The 18658-nt window shown below is 57.2% G+C and overlaps 2 protein-coding genes across 3 annotated transcripts; one reads left to right on the top strand and one right to left on the bottom strand.

Moving 5' to 3' along the window:
- Nucleotides 1-1763: 1763 nt before the first annotated feature.
- Nucleotides 1764-4914, top strand: herpud2 (HERPUD family member 2). 2 transcript variants are annotated; one of them, XM_068746917.1, is made up of 8 exons: nt 1764-1963; nt 2119-2196; nt 2269-2367; nt 2438-2568; nt 2634-2747; nt 2867-3151; nt 3258-3369; nt 3439-4914. In XM_068746917.1, exons 1-8 carry the CDS (start codon nt 1817-1819, stop codon nt 3598-3600), a joined length of 1128 nt encoding a protein of 375 aa, XP_068603018.1. In that variant the 5' UTR covers nt 1764-1816; the 3' UTR covers nt 3601-4914. The 2 variants fall into 2 exon arrangements, with proteins under 2 accessions (XP_068603018.1, XP_068603017.1); XM_068746916.1 differs by having other exon boundaries at nt 2266-2367.
- Nucleotides 4915-4932: 18 nt separating this feature from the next.
- LOC137902826 (sodium bicarbonate cotransporter 3-like) lies at nt 4933-18636 on the bottom strand. Its single transcript, XM_068746914.1, is given in 26 exon segments — nt 4933-5520; nt 6170-6221; nt 6312-6412; nt 6495-6632; nt 6705-6878; nt 6958-7026; nt 7104-7201; nt 7204-7354; nt 7424-7585; nt 7669-7782; nt 8212-8373; nt 8453-8558; nt 8644-8889; nt 8961-9094; nt 9180-9354; nt 9427-9533; nt 9604-9750; nt 9823-9910; nt 9994-10151; nt 10488-10567; nt 12324-12689; nt 13223-13572; nt 13690-13828; nt 13991-14140; nt 14214-14295; nt 18595-18636. Coding segments are annotated over 26 exon segments (3615 nt in total). The 3' UTR covers nt 4933-5496.
- Nucleotides 18637-18658: the final 22 nt, after the last annotated feature.

The raw sequence follows: 18658 nt of genomic DNA, 5'->3' as shown, positions 1-18658 counted from the left end.
TGTCGTAAGATCTGGGGTCACCTCCCGAAAGTGGGACGTTTCTTTGCCGTTATAGGCCACAGGAAGTCCAGCGAGCTTCAAGAATGAATCCATGTAGGAAACATTTACACACCGATGCACGTGCACGTCTCTGAGCACCGGTAAAGGTACCGCCGGACGTCACCTTGTCAACAAGGCGCATCCTCCTTTTTTGCAGGAATTAAATTGATTTTTTTTCCAAGTACTTGAATCAAGCAAAAGTAGGTAACCTACTTTCAAACCAGACTGAACACACAGAGTCTCAGCTTCAGAAGCCACAGCAGGCCGGCACACACACACACACACACACACACACGGAGCTACGTGCTCATGCGTGTAATCTGGTTCCAGGTTTGATCTGGTTATTTCTATCTTCTGTCATTTGGGTCTAATGGGATGCATTAAACGTGTTTTTAGGAATCTGCTCAGACATATTTAGAGTGTCATTAAAAACTGTACATCGAGTTTAATTATACGCAACAGGATTGTGTTTATTACTGATCTGTCAGGACACATGTATTCACCAGACGTCATGGATTATTTACATCAGTGAGTTATATAACCTCTGACCAATAATGTATTTAAATGCTTACTGATGTCCAGCTGCGTGTCTGATTCACTGTGAGCCTAACAAATGAAAAACAAAAAATCATTCTGATGCTTCTTGCGACGCAAACTTCTCACCCTTGAGTTTACACTGTTCCACCACCAGGGGGCAGTCAATCTAAATTACCTCAGCTTCTATATGTCTTGATTATGTATTTTTGTTTGTCTGTAAAAGCACTTTGTGAATTTTATTTCTAGAAAGGTGCTATATAAATAAAGCATATTATTATTATGATGCACTTTGTGACAAACTGCACAATCCTGAAGCCTCAGTCGGCATCCCTCCCATCCATCCACCCATCCATCCATCCATCCATCCATCCATCCACCCTTAACAGGTCACTACTGCCATAGATGGACAAACATTCACATCTGCAGTATTAATAGAAACTAAAACTTAGATTTAGAATCAATATTTATTTATTCCCCCGATGGAGACACTATTTATATTAAGCCACACTGTCCAGTAAAATGTCTTCATGATTAACGTGCTTTACACCTCCTCGACCACGAGATGGCGCGAATCGCACTTGAAGCTTGAACGTCGATAATTTACTCAAAACCACAGAAGAAGAAAAAGAACCCCGCCCACCCAGTTTCCGGACTGGGTTTGGGTGAATTTCGATCACCTTGGTGGGTAAAGCATCTTTATAATCCTCTATTGGACGCGGATATCAATAAAACCAGGTGCGTCGGGTTTGGCTAGCTACGCATGCTAGTTAGCAACTTTTCCTTCGCTTGGCTTGATTGACATTAGTAGTAACACAGGGTGCTAGCATTAGCTTAGCCGGTTAAATACACCCAAACGGGGCTCGTTGTTCACGAATACTGTTTTACTAACGAGCGCACTCGTTATTACGTCTCTATGCACGTGCGCGAGCTCGTTATAACTCTATAATAAGACGTGACCGGTTGTCATAAGGGGCTATCCTCGCATTAGCATACCGCTCCGGGACTGCTAAACGCTAAGCGGCTACACAGATGATCCGTCAACGTGATGCTAACCCGTGTTTGTTTTCTCTCCGCAGCTGTTTAGGATTACTAGCGAGCTTCAAGTAGCATTACGAACTAGCCGGGATGCGATCCACGCAGGAAGCCACTGGACTGTAGCCAGCGGCTCGGCGGGGGGGGGGGGGGGGTCCGGGTATAAAAGGTTTTAAAGGGTTCCACCGGAACCTCGCGGGTCTGAGTCATGGACCAAGGTGCCGTGGACAGGCCCGTCATCCTGGTCATCAAGGCGCCCAACCAGCGGTATGAAGACCAGACCGTCAGCTGCTACCGGGACTGGACCGTGGAGCGGCTCAAGGCTCACCTGTCCGACGTGTATCCCGGCAAGCCGGTGAGCGTTCCTGGTTCCGACCGGTAGGAAGGAAATCGCGGCTGAAGCCCTGATCCGGGTTCAGGGACGTCGGGGAAGGTCGTGCTCTTAAACGTTATTCGGAAGGTCAAACGGTTCTCTTTGCGTCTCTTCCTCCCGTGATTTGGGATTCCCAGCGCTCCGAGGAGCAGCGGCTGGTGTATTCTGGGAAGCTGCTTCTGGACCACGCCGCGTTGAAAGACGTGCTCAGAAAGGTGAGTTTCCTCGGAAGCACGCCTGAACGACAGGAAGTAGATTTGCGGGTAACGTTTCTCGTTCCGCAGCAGGACGAGTACCACATGCTCCACCTGGTGTGCGCCTCGCGGACTCCTCCCAGCTCCCCGAAGACCCCCCGCAGCCACGGCAACAAGCCTCAGGAGAACCGGGTCGGTTCCTCGGCGCGCGTCCTTTCCTCACGGGAGCGTTTCACTTCATCACCTTTTGTTCTGGTTGCAGCACTTCCAAAGCTCTTCGAGTCCCTCCGCTGGTCAACAGATCCGCCCCCCCACCGGAGGGGGCGGCGACGGACTGAGACAGAGAGCCGGACCCGCCCCCGCCCCACAGGCGTACGCACACCTGATGCACAGGTAAAGACATCAATAAGGCATCGACTGCATCTTTGTCTTTTTTGACGCATCGCTTCCGCTCCCAGCTGGAACCGGTACTCCCATCTGGCTCCGCCCACCACCACGACGCCCCCCCACTACAACCCCCTGACCCTGATGTGGTGGCAGCAGCTGCATGCCCGGCAGTACTACATGCACTAGTGAGCACCGCCGCCACTCTGCAGCGCCCGATGAACGGAGCGGCGTCCTCACCCTCCTCTCTGCGCCTCCTCTCTGCACCTCCTCTCTGCACCTCCTCCCTCCTCCCTCCTCCCTCCAGTCAGGCGCTGGCCGCCTCCTGTCAGCATCAGACGCCCGGCCCTCCCTCCGTCCAGCCCGTCCCGGTCGACCCCCTGAGCCAACGGCCTCACGGGGGCCGCGGTAACCACGAGGTCCAGATGAACGTGCAGGGAGGGGAGGTCCTGGACGAGGAGGAGCTGAACCGTGATTGGCTGGACTGGGTTTACACCTTTTCCCGCGCCTCCGTCCTACTCAGCCTCGTGTACTTCTACTCCTCCTTCAGCCGCTTCGTCATGGTGACGATGGCCATGCTGGTGCTCTACCTGTGAGTGGGCGGTCCTTCAGCACGGTCACATGGTTGTTATGTACTGGGGGGGGGGCGGCTCGTTTTGCGTCATGTCTGAACACACGCGCTTCGTTTCCGCCCACAGACACCAGGCCGGCTGGTTTCCCTTCAACCTGGAGAACGAACCCCAGCTTCCTGGAGACGCAGCCAATCAGGAGGCCGAGGGAGAGCCGGCCAATCAGGACGCACGGGAAATGGTAGCGGACTAAACGCCGCATCGGCACGCGATGAGACGACGCCGGTTTCATTCCGCCGTGTCTCCACAGGAAGGAACGATGGACGACAGCTCCGACGATGACGACGGGGACAGCGGGGAGGAAGGGGCGGAGCATCCGACCGGCGCCGCCCACGCGGGCTTCCTGTCCTCCACCTGGTCCTTCCTCGTAACGTTCTTCACGTCGCTCATCCCAGAAGTACCGACCGAGTGAAGAATCGATGGAGGAGTTTTCAGGCCCCCCCCCGGTCGGCATCGGGTTTGTTCTGGTGGTGCGGTTCTGTTTAAAAGGCCCGGTAACGATTCATTTGAGCCGTTCTGGGCCACGGACCCACACCAGGTCAGATGAGCATTAAACACCGTTTCTGTCTAAACGACTGAGGCTGTGGGGGTGTCTCTGCTGCCCCCCTGTGGCCGCAAGGTGAATAACATCTCATTGGCTGCCGTCTGGATGACTCTAAACAGCAGTACTCGCATGTATAACGTGTAAAAAAGACAAGCTAAACTTGAATAGTATTAAAATATAATTTATACACCGATACGGCCTCGACTCTCATTAAAGCCCCGATTGATTACTGCAAGTCGTTTATTTTCATTCGAGATTTAATCATCTATTTTTATGGTTTGTGCAAAAACAAACGAGTACAAATGAATAAAATCAAACAAAGCAGCAAATCTGTATGAAAAAAAAAAGTTCTAATATTTCCAGCGACAAGCGCAGGAAGAAAACACGGATCAGCAGGAAACCAGCACGCATTCGCTTTTATTGCTCTGCAGCGTCCTACTGTGATGTCATAGTCTTACTGTGATGTCATAGTGGCGGTAAAACCTCCATCATTCCTGGCAGTTTATCCACTAGAATCTAACGGCCGTGAACATTCTACTGATTCTACCGGAACGACCACCGATCAGAAAAAAAGCTATGAACTCAAACGTTTTAGAACACTTCTGGGAGGATGTAGCCGACTCCGAGAGCATCATCAGCAGTAAAGCGGACGTTTCTGGGGGGGGGGGGGCTCGGGATCCGGCTTTCACAAAGACGTGGAACGACGACGACAAACAAGCCTCTGAGAATGAGCCGCGTTCCAGATCGCCCTCGTGGAGTACCGGTCTGTGTGTGTGTGTGTGTGCGTGCGTGCGTGTGCATTTAAACAATCGGTACGACTCGCACGCAAAGCGCTTCGCCAAGGCACGTGAACGAATCTCCATCGAGCCTCACCGGCACAAACACGGAATAGAATATCTTCTCACGTTTACGGTGGAAATGTTTTGCATAAAATGATTTGCTGAACACACCGAACGGCGTCTACGTCACGCACACACGATTACCGACAACAGCACAGACGGTATATAGAAACGGGTGCGGCGGGGGGGGGGGGTCGCAGCAAGCCCCGTTATTTATTCCTGATTCAGTAAAAGATCTGCGATGAAAGGAATACGGTGATAAATAAAAATATCAGACGGCAGTCGGGACTCCCGAGTCGTTTCCTGACCTTTGACATACAGCTCTATGACAGCGGGGGGGGGGGGGGGGGGGGCGTCCTGACAAAGTGCTTGCTGTACAGTACAGACTTCATATGGCCTCTGAACTAGAATCCTACAGTACAAACGACAACACAACAGAACACAAACGCACATCAAGTCTATTCCTATGACGTCATAGTGAACAGCGAGGTTTACGGTGAGAACCAATCAGCGACGAGCAGCGACATCAATACCGAGTGTTCCCCGCCGACCCGAGACAGATGTGTGCAGGAGCTTTAGCGGCGGCGCCCGAACGCACACCGACAGCAGTCTGCACCCCCACCGGTGAGGCCAGCTCCTTTGGCATCTGTGGGGGGGGGGGGGGGCTAATGGTTGAGAAAACAAGTAAAACAAAAAAGGGGGTGGGCTCTTCACTCCTCTGAGATCACCATGGAAACCGTTCTGATGAGGGGAGCACGCCCGCCGTCCCCGAAGAAGAGCGCCGAGGGCAGGCAGCGCTTCTTCGGCCCTCTAAGATGGGCTAAAGTGTTGGGGGGGGGGGGGGGTGAGGAGGGCCTCTCTTCGTCACAGGAAGGTCTCGGCGGAGGCGGAGCCTCTTCCCGGCGTGTCCGGGCTGACGTCGACTCTAACGCAGGTGAGCTTCTCCTGGCTGCTCGACGCGGAGGAGGAAGAAGACGAAGAGCAAAGGTGTGAGAAACCGTCCAGCTAAAGCTATGATGTCATCGTGGGTTAGGGTTGCTGCGGCAACGCTGACAAACCGGTGGGATTAGTTTAGATGCTTCAACACTTAAATCAGCTGAAGGTGCAAAACCAGAGAAGAAGAAACTTTCATCCTCCGACGCCACCCCTAAAGAAAACGCTGACTAGCCATCCCCGTCCCGCCATCATACTGAAGGGGGCGGGGCTCTGGCACCCGAGTCATGTGACTCTGCACAGTTCACATTTCCACGTTTCATCGCAGAGACGCACGACCGACGGGTCAGAACCAGAACGACATGCCAAGATGCACACGGCAGCAACACGCCTAACACGCTAACACGTAGCAGGGATCAACATACAAGATGCACACGGCAGCAACACGCTAACACGCTAACACGTAGCAGGGATCAACATACAAGATGCACACGGCAGCAACACGCTAACACGTAGCAGGGGTCACGGATAAAAGAACACGACAACACACACACACACACACACACGCATCGTCTAAAGTTAGGGTGTGTCTGTTTAATGGCCAGGGGGCGGGGCCATGCACCAACAGGGTTAGATGTTTGGGATCCGACACACAACCCCGCTACCTCGTCTTCCACCGGGGGGGGGCCGTGGGTCACTAGTCCTATTGTGTACGATCTGTTCAGGATGGACACAACAACACAGCTGACCGGCAGGAAGCCTCAGGACCGCAGCGATGAAGAGGAGGAAGACGTCGGCTGCACTCACCTCCCCGACAGCGTCTTCACCGGGACGGCGAGCTGGTTGGAGTCCTCGTAGGCGACCTTCAGCCTCAGCTCCTCTTCCTCCTGCAGCCTGGACTCCGCCTCCTGAAGGGAAACGGGAGGAATAAATCAGCTGGGGGGGGGGGGGCGGTCTCTGATCCATCGTCACATGACGAAAGCAACCAACCAGCTTCTCCTGCTCCTTCTTCTTCTTGTCGTCCTCTTTCTTCTTCTTGCTCTCCGGCATCAGGTCGTCCAGCCAGCTCAGCTCCCTCTTACTGAAGAACAGGTCCAGCAGCTTCCGGACGAAGACCAGCGCCAGAACCTGGAGGCCCAGAGAGGGCGGAGCTTTACCGGCGCTCCACGGCGGCGGCGGCGCGGCGCCACGGGTTCCTACCATCATGGGGAAGACGACGGCCGCCGCCGAGGCCTTGATGACCCACAGCAGCACCAGACAGGTGAGCTGCACCAGCGTGAAGACGTGGACCTTCCACAGCGGGACGTAGCGCAGGTAGATCAGGTCCGGCTGGTGTTTGGCCGGCATGCCGAACAGCTTGATCCTGTCGAAGAACTGAGGAGGAAGGAGAGGAAGGAGGCTCGGGGGAGGTGAAGGGAACCTCCCCCCCAGCGCCTCCTGTCTGGAGTCTCACCTGGATGCCTTTGAGGGAAGACACGCCCATGTAGAGAAAGACGCCATACAGGACCGGCATGGGAATAAACTGCAAGACAACGAGCCCCCGTCAGAAGCGGCGAACGCGCGGGACGCGCCCGGCGTCCGGGTCCGGCGGCGTCTCACCTTCAGCGCCGACGTCATGAAGACGGAGCAGCCCATCAGCACGAAGATCATGAAGCCCGTGACGCGCTGCTCCCTGATGCCCAGGAACTTGGGCTGCTCCCGGGGGCGGAGCAGCCGGACTCCACCTTCAGGCTGTTGACGTGGGAGATGGAGAGGACGGTCGCCGCCACAAACCAGGGCAGGCCCATGACGGAGCAGAGGCCCAGCATGACGGCCACCACCAGCAGGTCCAGGTGATAGCCGCAGCCCTTCTGCAGGGGAGAGGCGGAGCATTCAGGAGACGAGGACCACGGGCTGCGTCCGCCGCTCAGAGCGCCGACCTTCAGCTTGTGCTCCTTGCGGTTGATGATGACTGCGGTGATCTGCTGGTCCATGAAGATGAGGATGGTGCAGAGCAGGGCGGGAAGCGCCGCCACCAGAAGCGTCCACCAGGGGTTCTCTCCCAGCGGGTCGATCAGCCAGCCTCGGTTCTTGGAGGTCGGCTGCAGGCGGGGAGGGGGGGGGGGGGGGGGGCATTTAGCTCACACTTCTAGTTAGGCGTGTGAAGGAAGGAGGCGGAGCCTACCTCAAAGCGGTCCGGGACGTTCAGTTTCGGAGACGGGATCCCCATCAGGTAATCCACCAGCACCATGATCATGATGGTGATGAAGACGGCGAAGTCACTGATGGTGGATCGTACCTGGAAACGACGGGGATTAGTGCCACGCCCCGGGAACGACGGGGATTAGTGCCACGCCCCGGAGACGACACCGATTAGTGCCACGCCCCGGAGACGACACCGATTAGTGCCACGCCCCGGAGACGACGGGGATTAGTGCCACGCCCCGGAAACGACACCGATTAGTGCCACGCCCCGGACACGACACCGATTAGTGCCACGCCCCGGAGACAACACCAATTAATGCCACGCCCAGAAACGACACCGATTAGTGTCACGCCCCGGAAACGACACCCGATTAGTGTCACGCCCCGGAGATGACACCGATTAGTGCCACGCCCCGGAAACGACACCGATTAGTGCCACGCCCCGGAAACTATACCGATTAGTGCCACGCCCCGGAGGGCGGGGGCATTACAGGCAGCGACAGAGACGTAGAGGACGTCTCACCTTGGTGGGGAAATACCGCTCCGTCTTGAACTGCTTGAGGAAGGACGACAGGAAGAAGGTGGTGAAGAAGAGGATGACGGACCAGAAGAGAACATCAGGGATGTAGGGGCCGTGGTGACCGCAGGCGGGGCCCAGAAACTCGCCGTGGAGAACCTTACACATCTGGAGCAAACGGGGCAAGAGGTGAGGACTGATGCGGTTGAGGCAGCGCGTGATTGGTTAATGGCGTGCGTTCTCGCACCGAGACGTTGAGGCTGCTCCAGGGGATGGAGTCGGGGGCGTAGCCCGTCCGGTTCCAGTCCTGCACCAGCGCGTCCGAGGCGTTGGCCGGCGGCGAGCACTGACACCTGGAGGCGAGACGGCAAACGCCAGGCTGAGCGCTTCCTCTTCCTCTAAAGGTGAAGACGACGCAGGACGGGCGTCCGGACTCACGAGTACAGCGTGAGGTTGTCCAGGGCGCCGTGCATGTTGACGGGGTAGTGCTCCCCCAGGTGGAACAGCTTCTCCAGCGCCTCGTAGATGAAGATGACGCAGATGAGCGCGGCGAACGCCTCCTCCGTGAAGCGGGTGATGTAGCAGACCAGGGCGCTGGCGTCGGTGGCCACCAGGACCAGACACAGGAAGGCGGTCCACAGGCCGATGCTGGTCCGCAGGGACAGGTAGGACAGCTCGTAGTCGCTGGGGGGGGCGGGGGCGTTAGACGGCGGACCCACATCAACGGACGCGAGCGCAACTTCGCCGGAACTTACACGCAGAACTTGAAGAGGATTTTCTCAAAGACTAAAACGGGGCCGGTGCTGCCCAGGATGGTGAGGGGCTGCCCCGCGAAGAGGGAGTAGGCCACGCCCGTCAGGGAGGCCCCAAACAGAGACTCGATGGCGCTCTGCACACACGGAGGAGGAGGAGGAGGAGGAGGGAGCGATGAAGAGGAGGACCGGGCAGACTCGGACCGGAGCGGCAGGACTCACGATGTTGCCTTTGGTCGCCTCCCCCAGCAGGCCCCCGAACGTGATGACGGGGGACATGCAGGCGCAGTAGAGGAAGAGGACGGAGGCCAGACACTGGAGGCTGAAGGAGTCCCGGATGTCGCTCCAGTAGAACGGCAGCTTCCGCTTCAGGTCGAGGGTCAGGCCGCCGAACATCCTGGGACGCGCCCGTTAGCACGTTAGCTACAGGCGAGGACGCCTGGAGGAACTCGGGTCCGATAAAACTCACCTCCCGGTTCTCTGCAGCTCAGGCCCCGCTTGATGCTCCGCCTCCTTCTCCAGCTCTCCTGCAGGAGGCGCGGTCCCGTTGGGCTGCGACGGCCTCTTCCTCTTCAGCTGCAGGCCGAAGGAGACTTCAGTTCATGCCGCTTTGCCGCCACGAGGGGGCGCTCTCAACGTGCCGAACCTGAGACGGGACGTTCTTGGGGGGCTCGATCCGGATGGTGGGGTCCCACTCCCCGGGAGGCAGGACGGTGACTTGGTCGAGGAACTCGTCGATGCCGGAGAGAAGGTCCGTCCGGTCTTTGGCCTTGTACGCCACGTCGTGGAATATCTGCACGGCGAGTTTGACTCTCATGAGGGGGGGGGGGGGGGCGCACGTCCGCTCATCCAACCGGAACCTCACCTCATCCGTCATCAGCGTCGCCATGGACCGGCCGATCTCGTGGTATTGGGGGCCTTTGCCGCGAGGCCCCAAGAGCAGGAAGAGAAACCTACGAAGGGGACGAGACGCCGTCCGTCCGTCCGTTAGAGGGTCACGGGACAGCGGGACGGCCTCGGCCGCTGCCGGCTGTACCTGGTGGGCACCGGCACCTCCGTGAGTCCCGTGATCAGGACCGCCGGAGACAGGCGGACGAAGGCGATGATGGGCTTCTCCAGGAAGTCCACCTCCCCCACCAGGACGTTGGACGCTTCGGCTCCCGGGGGGATCTTTTTCATGAAGTTCATGTCCACCTGAAACAGAGTCCATCGATGAGACGCGGAGACAGACGTCAAGAATCAGCTGGGGGGGGGAGAGCGAAGGGACAGCGTGCGGTTAGAGGTCACGGATGGATCAGCAGCACTAATCGGTACTGAGCAGAGATTGGTCGTTGCTGCACCCCCCCCCCCCCTTTGACTCAGTAACTCCGCCCCCTGTAATTTCTCACTTAGATGGTCAAATTAAGGAGTCCTAAAAATGACGACTACACAAAGGAGAGTTGATCTCATGTCCTTTACGGGTGGGGCAACGACCACCAACCCCCCCCCGCGGGCCCCCCCGCGGGTCGGGACACTGCGTTCTCTACTGACCCCTACTTTGGACGGCCTCCTCTCCACCACCTTGTCGGCATCCAGGTTATTTGGGACAGAGTTCAGGGACACCAGCGGGCCTGGGGGGGGGGACAGGGAGAGGTGAAATAGAGATGGACGTTATGCAAAGGCCGGCGGAGAATCGCCGTGCGGTTTCTCCATCCAACGCCACGTGTGGAGTCGTCACTTGTCTCCCCCTAGGAGGGATGGAATTCTGGGTAAATTAATTCATGCATGCTACGAAGCTCGCTTTAGAGGAACGCCCGTCTCCCCGGGCTCAAGGTGAGCAGGATCTCAGGTGTGGAAGTTCTGCTGCGTCTGTGCAGAACCGGCGCCCTGTACTTCCTGCTGACGTGGTTCCAGCCAGAACAGAAGCGGGAACGCCGGAACAGAAGCGGGAACGCCGGAACAGAAGCGGGAACGCTAGCGCTCAGGCCACACGAGCAGGAGATGAGATGAGGCAGTCAAAGGAGAGCTTAACGCACGCCATCCTTTGACGTCATGGAGGAACGTTTCCTTAACCAGGTACTCCGTCCTCATGAAGACCCTCCTCGTTTCACTTAAAAACAATGAATTCCAACCCCAAATGAAAAAGGTACCCCGGAGGAACCCCAACGGGAGCGGGAGCTGCTCACATACCCAACAAAGCCTCTCAGGATAAGGGCGGGATTAGCTCAAGTCGCGTTCGCCAACGCTCATTCGACACGGCTAAGCCCTGGAATGCCCCCCCCCCCCCCGATGGGCTTTCAAACCGCAGCTCGACGGCAGCGCCTTGCTCAAAAGCCAAGCCGGTTTACAGACTCTTATGTGGAGCGGTTAGCGCCCGGATTCATTCAGATCTCGCGTGTGGATGAAGCTCCACGCGAGTCCCGTCCAGCGGACACGAACCAGAGACTCACGGGGACGTCCCCGTGAAACCGGAACGCGCTGCTTTGAATAACCTTCCACACACACTCAGGAAGTCCTGCGTGTTCCGCTTGAAGGGGGTGTAATTACAGAAGCCCCCCCCCCCAGCTATAATAAGTTCTCTGAAGCGGAGCCGTCCACACTAATAATACACCGCCAGCCTGGACTGGCCGGAACACAGACGTACGGACACGCCCACCGGGCCTCGGGCTTATATTTAGCCGAGCTGCCCTTCCTCAGTCAGGTTTATACTCAGGAAACGATGAAGAGGAAGAGCCCAATGATGCATTATTTATATTTAATGACTGACTTCCTGAAATAAATCCTTTCCATACCGACGCCGCTCTCCGGTGACATCACGGAACACGGAACACCAGCTCCGGGCTTTTAGTCCGACGGGACCTGGATCAGATCAATATGGCCGTATACGGGCCGCAGTTTGCCCGTGGCTGGTCTCGGATGATTTTAAATTCACTGCGTATTTGTAGTTTTACAAACGGAGGACGAGGGACGCCGGACAGTTAGCGAAACACGACGAAGGACGTTCCTCCTCGAAAGGTCTTCCATCATTGCTGTGACTGAAAAGAGGAGGATGGTGTAAAAAAACACACACGAAAACAGGCAGTAAACGTTTACAGGACACGATGACAGCCGAAGCCCTCCGGAGGGCAGCCATGCAGCAGCAACGGAGGAGAGCGAAGCCGAGCGAGGCGTGGAGGAAGAGGAGGAGACGTAAACAAAGAGGAGGAGGACGAGGGCGGCGGGACAGACAGAACCACGGAGACAGGGTGGGAAGCGGCTCAGCCCGGCTGTGGGTCGCCGATGGGATGGGCCACAGGGCCGGAGCTACAGGGCGCAGCGCTGGCATGCTAGTGCTAGCATTCTCTGTTCAAGCCGTGACTCACACTCGTAGGCTACACAGATATTTGCCTTCTAAGGGCATCGGCTCGAGGCCCTGGGACGCCGAGGACGCTCGCCGGCCGCGCTGCGGTGACGCCGCCTCCTCTGGGTCGTCATCCTCGGGAGGAGAGACCACCACCTCGGGGATTTCTGGGCCGGCACCCGCGCCGTGGGTGCACGCCAGGTGTTTGCTGGAGAAGCGGAAGGAAGCGGGGCTACTCTGTTGGGTGCTGAGGAACGGGGGATCGGGGGACGGCCCGTTGTTGGAGGAGGAAGAGGGCAGAAGTTGGTTGAGCAGGACAGAGACCCTGGACTCTTGTCTCTGGGGGAGGTTGGAGACAGAAGAAGATGCCCCCGGCTTGTGGAGAGAGAGACGTGAAGAGGACAGGCTCTCTCCTAACAGAGGAGACAAAGGCAAAAAAAAGGGGGAGAGGAGAAGGGAGGAGGAACAAAGGAGTAAGGGATGGAGCAGAGAGGAGGAACACATGAAGTCGAGGTAACATTACGGCGACGGAATCTGGAGGAGGTGCAGCCAGGAGCACGGCAGAGGAGCCGCTAGCGGTCGGCGCTAGCGTCAGCATGGAGACACTAAAGGATGACTCTGTGATGCATGTGGGAGGAGCCTAACGACCAAAGGAACCAATCACACGCCAGGACCGAGGCTAAGGTCCCTCAGGAGGCTTGCATGCAGGAAGGAAGGGGTTAATACGAGGCGCACTGGAAGCAGAGACCAGTCAGGAGCACGAGAACAAGAACCGTCGGCCATCTTAGGAACACCCACAGTGGGCACGCCCATCCTGACGCAGCCGGAGAGGTTAGCGCAGTCAGCACCCAGATTTCTCTTCCTCGAAGGGGACCGATTTATTTGACGCTATTTTTTGAGCGGCAGCGCCCCCCAGAGGCGGGAAACGGAGGAATAAAGAGCTCACCGTTCCGCTCGAGCAGCAGCGGGTCGGAGTGTTTCTTGCCGATGTCGGCGAAGGAGCGCACCAGCGGGATGCGGTTGCTGAGCTTCCTCTCGTTCTGGTGGTGGTGCTTCTTCAGCATGGCCTCGCGCACCTTGTCCCGCAGGGCCTCCTTCAGCTGGCCCGTGGCCACCATGCTGTCGATCACCATGCCCGCGATGTCCTCGATGCTGTTGGCCCTCATGTCCAGCATGACGGTGCCGTTGAGGATGCAGCCGCGGAGCTCGAACAAGCTGTGCAGGGACAACGTAGCCACGTAGGGCTTACTCCACCGCTCGCCGCCGTCTTCCACGTCCTCCTCGAACTTCAGCCACCTGCGGGTCAACGGCACAGACGCGCACACACACACGCGCGCGCACGCCGAGCCAGGTCAAGCTGATATTCAGCGGGACGTCCTCCAGATACCGACGAGTCCCGAGCGGCGTGCTAACCTGGCGGTCTCCTTCCATTCGGTGGCTCTGCCGTCCCTGAAGGAGAGCTCGTCCAGCTCGGTGAAGAGGTCGTGCGGGACGTGCTCCAGGTCGTCGTCCTCCGTCCCCAGGATGAACTGGACCCTCTGGGACGGCGTGTCTGCACCGGGAGCGGACAGAGACGCAGCGTTTCTAACGGTGGCCGCGTGCCGCCGGCGCAGGGACGTCTCAAAAGGACGCCGGCGGATAACGCGAGCCGGCGTGCTTCACTGGGAGCTCGCGTCTTTAGCTTCCTAATCTATCCCGTAGAAACGCTTCCCACCACAAGTCGGGGAGTCCCTGCCGTCCTCCTTCCCCTCCTCGCAGTCCCTCTCTCTCCTCTTCCGGTGGTGTCTGTGTCCTCGGTGGCGGTGCCTTCGCTTGCTTTCCCTTCCGATGGGCACGTGGACGCCGACGTACACCGCTCTGTGGCCTGGGGGACAAAAACCTCCGTCAACGTGCGTTTCTCGATGTTTTTAACGGATCGTAAAAACATTTAAACTCACTGTCCAAGTCTTCCTTCTCATAGTTGGTGTGAGTCGTGAAGCTGCTCTTCCCGTGGTCCACTAGAGCCTCCTCATCGAGACCCTGAAGAGAGACGGCGAAAGCCTTAAAGAAACGGCGTCCGCTAGGAGAGAGACCGCCAACGGTTTACCGAGAACCGGAACCGGAACAGGAAGTAACTTCATCCGTTCCTACGGAAGGTCCGTCTGATTCAGAGCGAGCTTCACAGCAACGTCAAGGTTTAGTGCCCTCATTAGAAAGGTCTGACCTGTAGTAAGGCCAGGATCAATACATAGGACACACGCACACACACACACGCACACACAAAAGTTCACCATATTCTGCATCAAACCTTTACATTAATGGAAGAAGTTGTTTTTCCTCCGACGCTCGAGGTCAGAACGGATCAACAAGCTTCTTCACACCTCATTACATCACTTCGTGTTGCCCCCCCCCCACGAAATCAACACGTAACACACACAGCAGGGCCACGGGGGGACTTTGTTAGAATTATCCAGCTGGTAAGTCTTCAAGCTGTTCTGAGAGCAGAAAGAGGATTAACGGAAACGGGGCGACGCCCCTCTGACATGACCTTTAAGTAACGGCTCCTTTTAGAACAACACAAATACAGAAGGTATAAATACGACGGGGCGGTGGCGGGCGAGCAGTCGATGAGGATCAGGCGTTCATTTATACCCCGTGTAGGTCGGCCCCCGAGAGGCCCAAATACGAGTTCAGACGTCTTTCATGAATTAAAAACGGGCCGCTGTCCTGAACGCAGCGGCAACGGCCTCGACCAATCACAGAGAGGCGCTGCCGTGGAAACAAAACGCGACCTGCTGCGTGCGATTCATCGTGGACGACAGGGCGACCTCGGCAGCCACGTTTCTGGAATCAACATCCTGTTGATGCCACCGTCATGAAATACTGTGAAAGATAAACGAAAACGGAGGAAACGCAAGAAGCGAGGATTACGAGCCGAGCAGCCAAAGGTCGCGCTTCACCTTTCTCGCCGCGGCGTCCAGTAAAGTCTCCGTTAAGCTTCTTAAAACTGCACAAACCCAATAACAGCCGTTTATTTATGCAAATTAAGCGTGATCATGCATTCTCTGCATGCTGCGGTCACGCACACGCGACAGCCGACCCGGCGTTTCAGGAACACGTGATGCAACCCGACACAGCTTTGTCCGAAATAAGCCTCTGGTCTTTGCCCCCCCCCCCCCCCCCCCGCCTGGCGTTGCTCGGTGACATGTTCGCGCGTCTACTGGACGACCAAAGAGGAAACACAAACTTATTAAAATGTGCAACACACGACCGCACGACGTTTAGCTGCAGGGGAGACGGGATGCTACACGCTAACGCCGTCCGTGCCACCGTGCACGCGCCTGCCTTTCGACCCGGCGCCCCGGGGCACCGGACAAACGTGGAACCTAAGGCGGGTTAATCGGTGCTCCGTCCTAACTGAGGTCGTCTCAGGGCGCTGAAGAGCCCGCTGAGCCGAGCTCGCCGCCCCCTCACCCCGAGACGAACCAGAATGCATTGCAACGCTTTCGTGCAGAATGGATTTCATTTGCCGGCGCTTTGGCTTTCGGGACAGCGAATAATTAACCGAGGATATTCTGAGTGCACGATCGGAACGCACGCATCTCCAGCGCCACCAAAGAACCGGCGTGGAGGGAACCTTTAATTCACGTCACTGAGGACTCAAAGGAACGCATTTAAAGTTCCATCCGGTGCGTCCACGGAACGGAACGCCGTTCCACCAGCAAGACATAAACGGGTCGGAATGCCGCGTCCTGCGTGGAACGTCTGATTCCTTCTAATCACGCCTGCAGAAAAACAAACAAGCTCTCTCTCTCTCTCTCTCTCTCTCAATCTCAGCATCAGCCTTTAGCTCGCCGCCCCCGCGCTGCAGAATCGATCCGATGGAGACCAGCAGTGAACCTCGTTAGGAATCCTCGCCGTCCCGCTCCTCCGAGCGTCTCCTCCTCGCCTCTATGAGCGCACGCCGCGTCTCCGCCGTGCGGTGAAAGAACACCGACAAATCAGGACACGCACAGACACACGGATCAAACGGTGAAGACGTACCGTTGGTGCGTGCTCCCCTTCGCTCTGTTCATCCATTTAGACTCAAACATCAAACACGCGGGGGGGGGTCGGGTCCGTCTCTGACGGCGAGCGCTAAAATGTGAGGTAAGCGCTAGGAGAGAGACTGTCGCACTCGTCTGCTCGCTCTTCCTCCGCTCATCCCTTTATACACAGACAAGAGAGGGGGGGGGGGGGCAGGCTGCTTCAAAACATTCTACCCCCTCAGCCCCCCCCCCTCTGCTCGCCGGCCAATCCCGCCGCGGCTCCATGAATATTTCAGCCGCCCAGCCGAGAGCCTAAAAAGCACGGACGCACGCCGGCGCACGGACTTGGACGCATTTGAAGGGCGCTGAAATGCTCACCGCCGAGGTATTCAGGTCACAAATGAAGAACCACCCCCCCCCCCCCCCCCCCAAACCAGATAAACACAAGCAAGCTCGCATGCCGGCCAGGAATTCTTCAGAGGTTGCAGCGTCGCCGTTAAGATCCCGAACGCTTCCACGCCTTTGACATTCAGGACCCTCAACGCGACCCGGAGTCGCTTTATGGGGAGCCGTGAAGCCCAGAGGTCGGAGGTCATTCACGACGGGGTCAGCTTCATTTAAAAGTGAAGAGGGATTCAAGTGTGAACGGAATGAAGGGAGGAACGTCGGACGAGCAGAAATGAGAACCTCATGGGTCCAGACCGGGTCCAGACCGGGTCCAGGATGTAATGGTGTCTTTCCTGGACTGTCCCAGCGTTCCCTCGGCGGACTCCGAGGTCTGCTTGGGATCTTCCTTCCTTCCTGAGCGTCCGAGCCTCAGAGGCCTCAGAAGCAAAGATTACCCTCACGGGGTTGGCGAGTTCCCGAGACTTCCTGGAACGAGGTAAGCCTTTAAACCCTCTCCGCACACGCCGCACAGGCCGCCATTTTAGAAAGCTGCACTTTAAACCGCCTTTCTTATACTTAAAATGTCGGCAGGCCAAGAATCAAATCTGGCAACAATCTCGAGGCGTCGAGGGAGACGCGAACGTGAAGGAGAGACGACTCGAGCCCAAACTAAACTCCAGCGGCTCCACCGTCAGATCACGCCCCGCTCTGAAACGGTGATTGGGTCGGACGCGAACGAACCGGCGCCCCGCTAGCCAATCACGGTGCAGACGGGCACGGAAGGAATTCCTCGTGTTTATCGTGCTATCATAACAGCAGGCTTCACAGAGCGGCGCACGGCGTGCAACGACCCGGCCAAAGATGGGAGGAGCAACCAGCGGCACCGCCCCCCAGGACACGGGATGATTCCCATCCTCAATAAATGAGCCATCGATCTTCAAACACAATCAACTGCAGGTTTGTGGATAAAGCAGAGTACAGGACGCTTGCCGATCAATCGCCGATCAATATCGGATTCCGATAATCACACTCCAACTGATGACACGCTGTGATGCACCTTTAAGGTATGTTAGCGATGACCAGCCGATCAATACCCCCCCCCCCCCATGTTTACGTGCCGTTTTTTGGGTCGATAGTTAATTTGACCTTTGCTCCCGATCAGTTGCCCCCCCCCCCCCCCCTCAAAGAGGAAGCGCAGTCATCCACCGTGCAGCCAAAGGTCGAGCTTCCTCAACCACCATGCGTGACGTGCGTGAGGATCAATCAAACCCAGCCCAGCAGCGTGCGTGCCTTTTACGGTCCACTTCCCTCTGACAGGATGCGGTAACGCGCGGTGTCGTTACTCTTCCACTTTTCGGTTCACGGTTCCTGACGGAGGAAGCCGATCTAGTCCGAGAGCCGTCCGATGAATCTGACACGAGCTGCGCGTGAACGCGTAAACCTGTTGCGCGCGGAGCCGGTCAAAAGCTGTAAAACATCAGTTTGTGTTTAATTAAAGAGCAAAATGAACGAAGCTCTGACTCACATCCGCGTCCAGGTCCGAGACGCAGCGGGACGTTTAAATAAGAGAGAAGCTAACGCTGCTATCGCTGCTAACGGAACCGGCCGGGCTCGCGCGCGGCTAGTTCATCACCGCGAGCCAGAAGCTTGACCCGCGAAAACAAACGAAGAAGAAGAAGAAGAAGAAGTGAACACGAGAGCCGACTCCTCTCACACGCGCGCACACGCACGCGCACACAACGGGAGACTCGAGCACAGGTGTCGCCTCCGCCACGTGTCAGAAGTGGAAGCCGGCTAACAATAGCGGCAGCCGGCTGAATGTGACCCCCGAGCATCCCTCGCTGCTCCGGGGCGAACCCGGGGACAAAGAGCCGAGCGAACATCATGTGGCCGGGCGGCCGCTGCGCGTCGGGCGGGTACTCACGGCTCTCAGGAGGGGCCGCATCTGTTCCGAGGGTTCGTCCATCCCACCTGCCGCCGGACTTTTT

Source organism: Brachionichthys hirsutus, chromosome 13, assembly GCF_040956055.1.
Source record: "Brachionichthys hirsutus isolate HB-005 chromosome 13, CSIRO-AGI_Bhir_v1, whole genome shotgun sequence".
NCBI lineage: Eukaryota > Metazoa > Chordata > Actinopteri > Lophiiformes > Brachionichthyidae > Brachionichthys > Brachionichthys hirsutus.
The sequence above is the reverse complement of the archived record's forward strand: the minus strand, read 5'-3'. Positions and strand labels throughout refer to the sequence as shown.